At 43.9% G+C, this 12,378-nt stretch overlaps 1 protein-coding gene across 1 annotated transcript in view; it reads left to right on the forward strand.

Annotated features, from left to right (window-relative positions):
* RIN3 (Ras and Rab interactor 3) overlaps positions 1-12,378 on the forward strand; it is a 66,281-nt gene that overhangs the window by 46,738 nt on the left and 7,165 nt on the right. The window contains 2 exon segments of the mRNA XM_014957400.1: positions 1-1,120; positions 3,552-3,860. The exon segment at positions 1-1,120 is cut by the window's left edge and continues 11 nt beyond it. Of these exon segments, the coding sequence (XP_014812886.1) occupies positions 1-1,120; positions 3,552-3,860 (1,429 nt within the window).

Here is a 12,378-nt window from a genome sequence, read left to right on the forward strand (position 1 = left end):
AAGCTCCTGCGGGATCCTATGACTGCCTGTGAAGAAAACAAGCCACCTCTTCAGCCACTAGGAAAGAACATCAAGGAAATGAAAATTGAGGGCGGTGACAATAAAGAAAAAGAAAGGAAGCAGAGCTGCTCGGGCAATGAGCCCTCGGCAGTGAGCCCCAAGAAGGGCTCCCAGCCCTCTGTGCCTCCACGGAGGCGGCTGTGTGAGAGGACCTCAGAGGAGAGCTGTGTGGGTAAGCCTAGAAGTTGTGAAACACTGAAAGGGGAACAGACAGAAGAAAAACGAGACGCATGTACAGAGAGCAAAGAGAAAAGGTCGCTGTCCAAAAAGGCTGTAGAAATGCCTGGGAAGGTTCCTGAAATGGCTGTATCACAGTTTCAGGAGACAAAGCCTGAACCTGCAGAGAAGAAGGAGGACATGCCTGAGATACAAAGCAATGCCACTGAGAAAGAAAAGTCACCTCCTATCCCACCACCGAGAAGGAAGAGGCTTTCCCAGGTACCAAGGACCCCCAGCTCCTACCAGTCAAAGCAAACAGTGACAGAGACGGTCACGGCGCTGGCTTCGTGCAAGAGCAGCTCACCTACAGTGGCAGGTGGTGCCACTTGTGCACACACCAAGACTGAACAAGGACATGGCCACAAGTCCATCAGCTCAGCTGAACTGAAAGGCTCGCACTCCTCCCTGGAAAGCCCAGGAAGCAGCGCCATGGCTCAGGCGTCAGCATCCGAGCCAGATTCATACTCCACCAGCAGCACAGAGGATGACCTGGAGATGCTGAGTAGTTCATCCGGTAAAAAGACACGCTCCATGATCTTGGGCAAAGCCAAGAACAGGCTATCCTTTGTGAGCTTGTCCAACGTCTTCACAGTCTTTCTGTCTAGTGACAGGAAGCTGCAGAAGAAGATAGTGGAGCTGGCACAGGACAAGGATTCATACTTCGGCAACCTGGTGCAGGACTACAGAGTGTACAGTTTAGAGATGATGGCAAGGCAGAGCTCTAGCACAGAGATGCTACAAGAAATCCGGATGATGATGACACAGCTGAAGAGTTACTTAGTGCAGAGCACTGAGCTGAAATCTCTGATAGACGCAGCCTCCTACACTGAGGAACAGTTAGGTAGGTGACTGTGCTTTACTCACCCTTGGGCAGGATTTGGGAAGGTGAGGAGGGAGACAGGATTATGCAGACACAGGTTCTGCTTTACAGAACTGTAAACCATCTCCTAAAAGCTGAGGGGTGCGAATTGAAATTTACTCTGTGGTTGCAAACAATTGGAGCAGCAGCTCTAAATACTGGGGGAGCAATGAGGGGGAAAATCCTATTGTGAATGTTTTATAGGGAAGAGTTCAAGGGGAAGAGATGTGTGCTTATGTGTGTGAGAGAGACACATATGTATGTTTATATGCATATACACACATACAAATATGAGTGTGTCTGTATATGTGTGCACATAGGCATGCACACACAGAGCTGTGTTCACTGGAAACACAAAAGGCCAACTTCCCCCTGCACAGCTGTGTTCCCTACGGCCTTCCACGTCCTCTGCCCCACGCTCTGCAGTGAGGATGGAGAACTCCCTGCATGTGGCAGCCAGATGAGGGGTCAGTCACTGACTCACAAGGAGGGACAGGACTATGGTGATTTTGAGCGGCAGGTTGGAAGAACCATTTGATCCTGCTGTGTGCTCCTCAGAGGTGCAGAAGACCTGCCTGCTGTTAGACCACTGCTGGCTCCAAAATGCAGCATTCACCTCCCTTTGCCACAGACATAGTTTGCCTTTGGGGAGGAAAAATAGTAATTTTGGCTGTTCAGGGGTGTTTTGTCGCTTCTCATTCAATATTCAGTGAGGCAGTAATGTGCTACTTCCCTCCTTGCTAGGAAATGGACTGGCCTGTTTAATGTACATTCAGGAGGGAACATACAAGGAGCTATAGGATTTTTTAGCCCAGTCAAAGCCTTACAGCCAGAAAAAGCATGCATGCATGCACTCACACACTCTTTTGACTTAAAACTGTTTCCTGAAGACCTGAGAACCAATGCAGAGCTGTTTATTTGATTCCCTAGTTGGCTTAAGGTGGGAACTGGAAGACCCCCAACACAGAACATGGCCAACCACATAGGTGACCAGGGATTCTGGGAGATCCTGCAGCTCCAGTATTAGGTGGGACCCAGCTAAGTGGTGAGCCAGGACCCAGAGACGCTCAGCTGTCACTCTCAGCAGGCCCTGGTGGCTTCTTTTTTGTCCAGCAAAGGCTTCACATGATCCTGCAGTGTCCCCATCAGAACAGACCTGCTGCCAGCCCCTTGTCATAGCCAGGAGAAGGGAACTACAGTTCCGCTTTTTGTGCACCTCATGTAACACCTGCAATTTTTGTCCCCGAGGCAGAGGGAGGGTGTCAGCACAGAGACCTCTGTCTTGAATCTTGATTAGGGAAGGCAGAGAGGAGGCAGAAAGAAGAAGTGTCCTTGTTCTGCTTGGCAGAGCTGCATGTGTGCAAGGATCCCCCACCTTCACACAGACACGCCTGGTTACATCTAGCCCTGTTCACTGGCAGTTCCTGGACAGGATGATGCAGCCCAGTCAGCCTGGGGGGAGCCCGTCTTCTCCTGGGGAGGGCAGGGATTCCCACCATGGAAAATTTACCACTTGAGTTTGTCCTGCTTCAGGCTGACTGATTCTCTGGATTCTTTAAAACACTTGCATTTTGTATACATAAATGTTACTGCCCTCTGTTTCGATCCTCACTGACTGAGAGGATGAACTCTTTTGCCAGTGACCTTTTTGCCTCAGTGCAGGGGTGACAAGAGGATCCCTTGCAGTCCCTCTAGCTCTGCCTCTGGTTTCCAGGAGTCAGACGACAGACTTTCTCACAGTCTTTCATGCTTCCTTTAATGCTCAACCCACACAGACTATTTCCTCATCCACAGGTGGTGCAAGAGATGGCTTACGTATCAGTAAGTTAAAGTTACTTGAGCAGTAAGGGTGAGAAACTTCTGACCACATGTACTTCTCTGCCTCTGAGCTGGTGGCTACAGCTCCTTTTCAGTCACTGTGGAGAAAGGGGTGCTTTAAGGAAGCAATTGATTTTGTCCCAAAGTGAATATCTCAAACAGGTCAGAAGGAGGTGTCAGAAGGGCCATGAGATGAATCCCACCTGGAAATCTGTAAGGGCAGGGCTGTGAAAAGAAGACCCCCTTTGAGGGGGTCTCACCTCCTCCCAGAGTTGGCTTTCCTGCTGCCTGACAGTGCCATGCTGGTCAGCCTGGAGTCAGGCAAAGACAGCAGGGGCTGCTGGAAGCAGGAGCTCTCCTACGGCTCCAGTGGCAGAGACCACACACTGATGTTTATCTGAAGCCTATCCAGGACTTCTGGAGGCTGTTGGTAATGAAACTTTTACTTTCTGGAGTGAAATTTCTGTTTCCTGCTCACAGCTATGCAGTAGTGCATGAATAACCAACCACATGCTTTCTTAAGAGTTGTACTTGCACCTGTACTACCACATTGATTATTTATCACATACTTTTGTGTTCTCCCTTCTCTATGCAGAATTGATTGCTGAGACAGCTTTGTACAAATGTGTCCTAAAACCTTTAAAAGAAGCCATTGATTCTTACTTAAAAGAAATCCACAATGAAGACGGATCTTTACAGCAGCTGAAAGAGAACCAACTGGTGATACAAAACACAACTACCACTGACCTAGGCATCACGACCAGTGTGCCTGAAACTGTTGTGCTGGAAAAGATCCTTCACAAGTTCACAACCATGCACAAGGCCTACTCCCCAGAAAAGAAGATTGCCATCTTGCTGAAGTCCTGCAAACTCATCTATGACTCCATGTCTCAGGGAAACCCAGGTACAGCACTCCTACTTCAATGGTGTCCCTCACTGGTCCTTCTTCATGTATCAATGGAACAGGGTTTATGACTACAGTGGTAATATTCAGATTGGAGGTAACAGTGGTGGTCAGTGTGTTTGGTATCAGCTGTCCACAGGTTGTATTCAGAATAGGCTGGTTAGTTCTAATTCAGAATAGACTGTAAAGTTCTCTGCACTACTAACAAGTATAAGAGTTTACCTGGCTAACTTTAAGTTCCATAACTCAAAAAAAACCAGAGGTCTGTGAATGTTTTGTGGGTAATGTGCTTTTTGCACAGGTACTCGCACAGCTCTCCATAAATCCTCAGAGTTCTTTCCCAGCTTATAGCAGCTTAGTGGTAAATTCTAGGAATGGATCTTTGGGAAAAGTGTCTTGATTTGGCCTTTACAAAGTTTTGCCTGAATTGATGGGGAGATGCAGAATGCTAGTACTGTTTGTGACTAATTCCTGATGATCCAGTAAATTCCAAAAGCCACTACTACACTTCTTTGGTGTGAGGAAGTATGTGCTCTGAGTATAATTATAACTTGGGCCTCAGGCCAACCACTAAACACACACATCAAGCCCTTGGCCTGCAGATAGGATGCACTTTTGCGACAGACCAGGAAGCCCCTTCCTTCAGGAATCTGCCTTGCCAGTTTAAAAGCTTTATTTGTGTACTGGTGAGCTGATGACCAGCCATGCATAAATTTGGAGAGAAGCCAGATATTAATTTGCAACCTGTGGTTGTTCAAGATCTTACAGTCTCCAAAGGTACTTTTAGCTGTTCTGCTTTATTTTATACTGGCAATGGCTTTGGAGCACTTATACAGGAATTGTTGTGTCCCTTCTGAGCCTCACCTCAGGGTCATCCCTTCAACAGGGGGATGCATCAAAGGTCAATGACCAGTCTAGACACATTATCAGCAGAGCAAGAAGCCACCCCAGGGCTGAGCCTAAGCTGCAGTGTGGATAGGACCTCTGACTGTCTTCAGGACTGAGAGAGTTGGGGTTGTTCATCCTGGACAAGAGAAGGCTCTGGGGATACCTTATAGCAGCTTTCTGAAGGGAGAAATGCCCTTTTTATAAGGGCATGTAGAGATAGGACAAGGGCTAATGGTTTCAAACTGGAAGAAGCTAGATTTAGATTCAATATCAAACTGAAATTTTTCACTATGAGAGTGGTGAGACATTGACATAGGTTGCCTAGGGATGTTGTGGATGCCCCATGCCTGGGAGGTGTTCAAGGCCAGGCTGGATGGGGCTTTGAGCAGCCTGCTCTAGTGGGAGGTGTCCCTGGCCATGATCTTTAAGGTCCCTTCCAACCTAAACCATTCTATGATTCTATGATGAGAAGATTTGGAAACATGTAGGGGAATTTGCTGTAACTTTGTTAAAACAGTTGTGTTAAGTTTGAGATTAAATTTGGTATAGATCAAAGACTTGCACGCCTCATTAAAACCCACACAGGAGACACAGTCTCCTTCCAATTCTGGTGGTACTTTACATGTCTGTCATATCTCAGTTTACTCAGGGCTGGAATTTCTCTGTTGCAGGAAATGCCGTTGTGTAATTTTATGTGACAGAAATTAGGAGTCAGGGAAATAATTCAAAAAAACCCTGCATGTTTTAAAAGATTGGCACTCGTGAAATCAGAGAATTTCATTGTGGTTTGCTTTGCTAACCAAAGCGCTTTATTTCGGCCAGCTCAGCTGTCTTCTCATGTTGAGCACTGCTGCAAGGGGGTGTAGGTCGGAAGCTGACTTCACCCCTGTGTGTCCAGCTCCTGCTCCAGAATATATGATCAGTGATGCATATCAGGGCCTGGCCAGAAGGAAACTGGCCTGGATTTAAGGGAATGTACCACAATGAATTCAGACCACAAGAAAGAGTTTAAGGGGAGGAGAAAGCTATAGTCTAACTCCCAGAAGACCATGGACTCAGAGAGAAATTGAGTGAAACACCTTGTAGGCCCACTTAGAAGTGAAATGTGTGGAACCTTTTCAGCAGCATGAACTGGCCCCAGATCACTTTGATTTTTCTACCTGGAAAGACAAACATTCAGCAAACGGAAGTGTTTTTCTGACAGGGAATTCCTAGCTGGTGGTGGGCAGGAGAGCGCTCTGCGGGCTGCTCAAACCAGATTTCAGCATGTAGGAATTCTCCTCCTGCTCTCTGCCTGTCCCCAGAGCGGCGGCCCAGGGCCCCTTTTGCTTTTTCATCCAGCCCTGAGGCAGCGCGGTGCTCTTTGCACAGGAAGAGCAGAGGCCATGCTCGGCTTCCTGTGCAACAGGCTGGTTTTCTTTTAGCTCCTTTTACTCACTGCTGAATTAGAGAGTTCTCTCCTCTTCCAAGATCAGAGCAGGTGAAACACAAAGCTAATCATTCCCTCTGTCACAAGGCTAAAATCAGCCTACCTCTGTCAGAAAAATCATCTGTTATGTATCTATATCATATATACGTGATAACTACTTACATTGTCTGGTTTAATTTGCAATTTGGTAGATCAGGCCAGCCCCACTTTAGGCTGACTGTAGGACAAGCTGACCTGAGAATATGGTTTCATATCTCAAAGCAAAGTGTAAATACCAAATCAACCACACATATTTGTTTTCAGACCCGTTTTATAACATTTTGAGATTCATGTACAGCAGTCCAGGTTTGGCCAGGGTGTCCCGACAGGTACCAAGTTTTCTTTAAAACTAGGGATAGGCTTACTCAGGAACATCTATGCCTGTGGTAGTGCCCATCTTTGTACTGCTGAAAGAATCATGGAGCTTTTAAGTGATCCTTGACTGACTCCGTATATATCAGGCCATTTTAAGAAAGGAGGAATTCTCTAGTTTATTTGCAATTCATAGTACATGACAAAATCTGCCTGAAAAATTGGCTGTGGTTGAACCCCCGATACTTAGACTATGAACTGAGTGGGTTGGATCCTCGTTTGGTTTAAACTAATATTTCTCCCTCAAGTTTAAGGCAATCAGCTTATGGATGTGATTCATCACAAGGAATCAGGAAAGCAAGTTCATGATCTTTGTCAATACACCTTTCTCCCAACAGACCTCTGAGTACAACTACAAGACACAGATGTATATTGAAGTTGGACTCATCTGCAGCTACATCTAGCTGTAGCTGGTCACAGATGGGTAGCATGTCTAGCTTCTCATTATAGACAACAGGGACTTAGTTGGTGGAGTTCAGTTGATTCACCTGGCTCAATGTAGATGTGTGCTTTAGGGTGAGATGACTCATGACAAACTCCACTGATGATATTGGTTAGTTCATCACTGGCTAGGAAAGGAGTTTATGGGTACTGGTTCAGATGTTCATATGTACAGTGTAGGCAGTGGTATTAGTGAGTGAATCCTCCCCAAAGGGACAATTAAGGTAGCATTGCAATGTCTCACTGAGCTTTTCCAAGTTCTGTGCAAACTTAAATCACAGCAACATATGCCTCCAAGAATGTAAGCTACAATCTAAAAATATGTAACCTGTCTGCTAAAAATACTAGGAGTAGTTAGTAAGAATAATATGCATTAAACGAGTAGAAAAAGAAGAGTTTGGAAAGCCACCTCACCCCTCACAAACTGGCTGGTATTTCTTCCTCTGTGCACTAGAAAAAGTAAGAGGCAGGACTCTCAGGGAGCTGTAAGCTCCCAAATCTCTGACTGCTCCCATATTTGGAAGGCATTCGCGATACCCACAGAGAGAGCTGGGTGCAGAGCTGATTTGTATAGAAGCACTGTAATCTTATGTAGAAAAAATGGCTTATTATTTATCTTTCCGAAATACCTTTACTCAGACAAAATGTCAAAGGCATATTGTGTGGTAGGAGTACAATAAGACTCCCTGCTTTTCACTCTGTCAAAAGCACAAATGACACTTGTGGAGTGATGAATGAGATGCAAATCTGCAATATGTGTGTGTGTACTGGCAATGGTGAGCCTCAAGCTCCCAGCCTTGTGCTAGCTGGGGGCTGCCATTCTGTAGAAGAGAACTAATGGAAAAGCAAAAATAGAGGAATGGTAGGCACTGGTTCATAAAGAAATACTGTGTGGGACAAACAGGCCAAGCTTGGTCAGTCATAAGCAGGGAAGATCAGGCATGGAAAGGCTCTAAAGCTTAAGTTAGAAGCTTGAAAGATGGGGAGACTGCTTACTAAGGAGATTCAAGAAGATTGAACAGAGGAACAATTTTCTTACTGCGACAAGCTTCATTTTTGGAGTATCTTTGAACTGCACATAGAGCATGAATGTATAGTTCAAAACCAGTTCTGTACTGGTGACGGAGCTGCCTAGGTGACTGGCCCTAAAACATCTGATTTAATGAGTTCTGTTGGATAGTTTTGCATGGCTAATTGTAGTCTGCTTTTGGAAAAAGAAAAAGATAGGACGAAAAGGACCATAAATAGGATCTATATGACATTGGCATCTTTCTCTTCCTTAGCTTTTAGGATGAAGTTTGTCATCCGCTACATACAGCTGCATTCCTAAATGGCTCTGCAGTTGACAAAGGTGTGGACAGGAAGCAATGTGCCTTCAGTGGTATAACTGAGCTTGTGAAAGTGAAAGTCGCCTCAAATACCTCAGCAGCCAGTTTAGAACTGATGCTAGAAGCTCCTAAAACTAAATCAGAGAAATCCCACCGCACTGCTCATTATCACATCTCACTTTTGAGAAGGAAAATAAAGCTATATATAACTGTTTGCTTTATCTTTAGGAAGAGGATATCTGTATTTAAATTACTATTAATGAAGGCTGACGGACTAGATATTATATCTTTTTTCTGGCTAGCGCGATTTCTACATTTAAATTAAAGAGCCATGCAAATTTTTCAAGGGGATTGAATTCCTCTGATCTGTAAAACATGTGTTTGAAATGGATTCATGCTGTCTGCATGAATTAGCTCTCTTAATTCAACTAGACCATAAATTGAACCTTGCTGAAGTAGTATAGGATAGACAAGAGAGAGAAAAATGCTAGTGAGTGGAAGGATGGTCACAATTTTTTCTTATGATCTTGAAATAATCTCAGTCAACCTTTCTGTACTTCAGGTTTCCCAGCTATAAACTGAGGCTAAAATTCATATTTCCTGAAGACCTGCTGCTAGACATCATGCCAGTGTTTGTAAAATATGAGAGCATGGTGCAGAGCATCATCACTGTCTGCTGGTTGTCAGAATATACAGGGAAGGAAAAGAAATGCATGAACGTGTTAAAATAGGCTGTAATTTCTTTATGGAGGCTTGGGCAGAATTCCAGTTGCTTTAAATCATGTATTTAATTAATACCCATTCTATTCAAGAGGTGCATGCCAGCCAGGAGCTGACGTTGTATTTGCTTTGCTATAAACATAATAGGATGAGTTTGTGGCAGAAGAGAAGGCTTATTTTAAGCTTCTTATAGATATTTATGAAATAAATGTTTCCTGATCCTGCAGAGAAGAGGAGGAAATAAAGCAAGCAAGTTGTATCTGGAGTAGGGCAACACCACCTTGAACAGGCAAGCTCAGTCCCAGTGACACTGAGACCACTGGCAGGGGCAGAGCTTAGATTGAACTCTGTCAGCTGCAAACATACCCCTCTGTGAGAGACCATGGATGGAGCTAGACAAGCAGGTCTGGGAGCTTGGCTCTGGCCCAGATGGAAAGTGGAGCTGAGGAGGCAGCAGCCTGAGCAGAACATCCCTGCTGCAGCCCCCAGGTGGACTCTGGTTAGTGCCCCGCTGCCTTTCATGGCACGGGGCATGTGGGTTGCAGGACACTGAGCAGCACCTACCACACGGGTGTCTTGGTTTACAGGCATTGTTTCATGTATCTTTGTGCCTCCTGCTTCCAGACATACACCTGACAGCACCTGTTATCCCCATGGGCAGACTGAGACACAGGGCGTCTCAGGGCCATACTTGGTCTGCTGGCTATAGGTGTATAGGCACAATATATGCCTGAACTGCCCTAGGCAGCACTGAAAGTTTGTGGCAGCACATGGAGTCAGAGCTAGATCCTTGATAATTGGCTTTGCTTTTCTTTTGTTGACACCTACAGCTCCTGCTGACTTCAGCTTTAGGTACAGACGTGGGCCTCATATTCCCACAAGTGGATTAAAATGATGTCGAGTAATTTATGCAGGTTATGAGCATACAACATATGGAGAATGATAACTCTTTTCATTATTGCAGTCAGACATCCCTACCCTGAGTTTATTAATCAAAAAGAAACTGCACATCAGATTTTTGTATTTAAGCCACATAAACAGCTGGGAGTCCAATAATATTTCTATGAAATCTTAAAGTTGAGAAAGGTTTATAATGAGGCCTGGTGGGCAGAGCAGCTAAATCAGCTTATAGAAATGAGATAGGCAGCAATGAAAAGTAATTGACCCAGTGCCTGCTTCTCAGCCAATAAAAAGATATAGATTCTGTAGGAGTTCTTGAAAAGTGTCCTCTAACTTTCATTTCAGTTGACACTAGAAATTGATGGCTAGGGATATGGAATTGTTTAGTTCCAAGTTGCTATTTCCACTCTGCATTGGCAGGTCAGTCTGTTGGCTGGCTAGTGATCTCTTTCAGTGACATTTTATTTTTAAAAAAGCCAGCATTTTTTTTCCAGTGGATAGGAATTCATGTTGTGAGTAAGAAACTTTCTTGGTGCCCTAGCAGACACAATAGAGATTGGTCATGAAAAAGAAGTAGCAGGGAAGAGAAAAGTCTGCTATTGGTGTTGCACTGTAAATCCCTTGGCCTTCAGGTAATCAGAAGCACCCAATCCATGCTACTGGTCAGTAACTCCTACATCACAAAGAAAAAGTTTTTAAAGAAGGGAAAAAAATGAGCCTAGCAAACTCTTTGGTACTTCATCTTCCTATACACCAGTTTTATACAGAACTAACTCTATTGACATCTGGTTACTCAGGTTGAAAGGAGAATAGGCTTTTTCTCTGCAGTTTTTCTGCTATATTTTTACATCTCTATTGTGTCATTTATTTTTTTTTTTGCTAGATAATATTAAATAGCTGTAATACTAAGCTGGTTGTATTAATATATATGACAGTAATGAATTCTTCGCTTCACAGAGCTGAAGCTTTCACAGAGACATGGTAATATATATGACAGTAATGAATTCTTCACTTCACAGAGCTGAAGCTTTCACAGAGACATAAGCCAAGGCAACAACAGACAAACAAAATGTCCATCCAGATGTTAATGAAACAATACAGTCCTTTTATAGTTGGGTTGAAGACCTAGGGCTGCGTCATTTAACTAAAGGCAGCCGTAATAAAGCAAACAGAATTGAAAGCGTTAATCTAGATTTCATTAGATAGATCGTCTATATGTGGCATGTGGAGACTGTTAGAAACAGACTGAATTACAGCCCTGACAATTTCTCATGCTCCAACACTTTGTTTTAACTGGATCAACTCTCTGTTAACTAGATATATTACTGGGTTTATTTTAAAGCCACAATTTTTATTTTAATCAGAGGCCAATCTCATGTTTATTTGAGGCTTCAGAAGAATATCTTCCTTTGCCAGTGGAGAATCTGCGTCAGCTATGAATGACAAAAAAGGAAAGGTGACTCATGGCAAAGATTTGAAATAAGTCAGTGGGAACATTTGAAAAATAGGAATTTATTCCCTATCATGGAAGGGCATGTGGACTACGGGCCAAAAATGGCTAGGGCATAATTTCACTGAAGCTACGTCAAGGGTAGCTTTTATTATTTGAGGTGAGGAAAATGGTTCTCAAGTGAGGCACACATGGCCCGTGAAGTCTACACATCCAAGTGCTCAGGTGAAGAAAACTGCCTGTGGTCTGAAGGAGGACATTCAGAAAGAAAACAATATGGGCTTAGGCTAAGAGGAATGGTCAACTCTGAATGTTGGGAAGATAGGCCTATTAAGCAACTTGTTATTATGAGTTGTCTGTCATGGATTTATGACATGGTAGAAAGCGAAAGCATCTTTCAAATAAGAAAAGCTATCCTTGTGTTCTTTGTGGTTTATGCAGCAAAGCTTGAGTTTGTATTCTAAGTAGTAATTATTTATAATGATGGCTTAACATGTATGCTTTTTTGTCCTCAGAGATCTCAAAGAGCTCATACAGATTACCTATAAGATTACTTTGTTTACTTAGTTGATATGAATATTTTAAGCACAGGAAATCTTGAGCCCATGAGGATATGTTCTTGTAGCACCTGCTGCACACCAAATCCAAAAACTAGTCTAAATACAATGTGAAAGGCTTTTTGTTTTCTTAGCTAGACACCATAGCTGGAAAGATGCTTCCTCTTAGATCCTAGCTCTTGGGAGACTGTTTCAATTAGGAACATGTAGTGCAATGTTTTGCCTACTGAAGGAACATAAACGCGGAAGTCCTCAGTCCTAAAAACCACTGTCTCAAATTCTGTTTTCTGCTCTTTAGTCCCACACATAGAGTGAACCTATGAGAATAAATATCCCTAACACATGTAGACAGCTTTGCTGCTAATACTGCAAACCTGAACTGCAGTCTCGATGG

Source organism: Calidris pugnax, unplaced genomic scaffold, assembly GCF_001431845.1.
Source record: "Calidris pugnax isolate Ruff unplaced genomic scaffold, ASM143184v1 scaffold211, whole genome shotgun sequence".
Taxonomy (NCBI): Eukaryota; Metazoa; Chordata; class Aves; order Charadriiformes; family Scolopacidae; genus Calidris; species Calidris pugnax.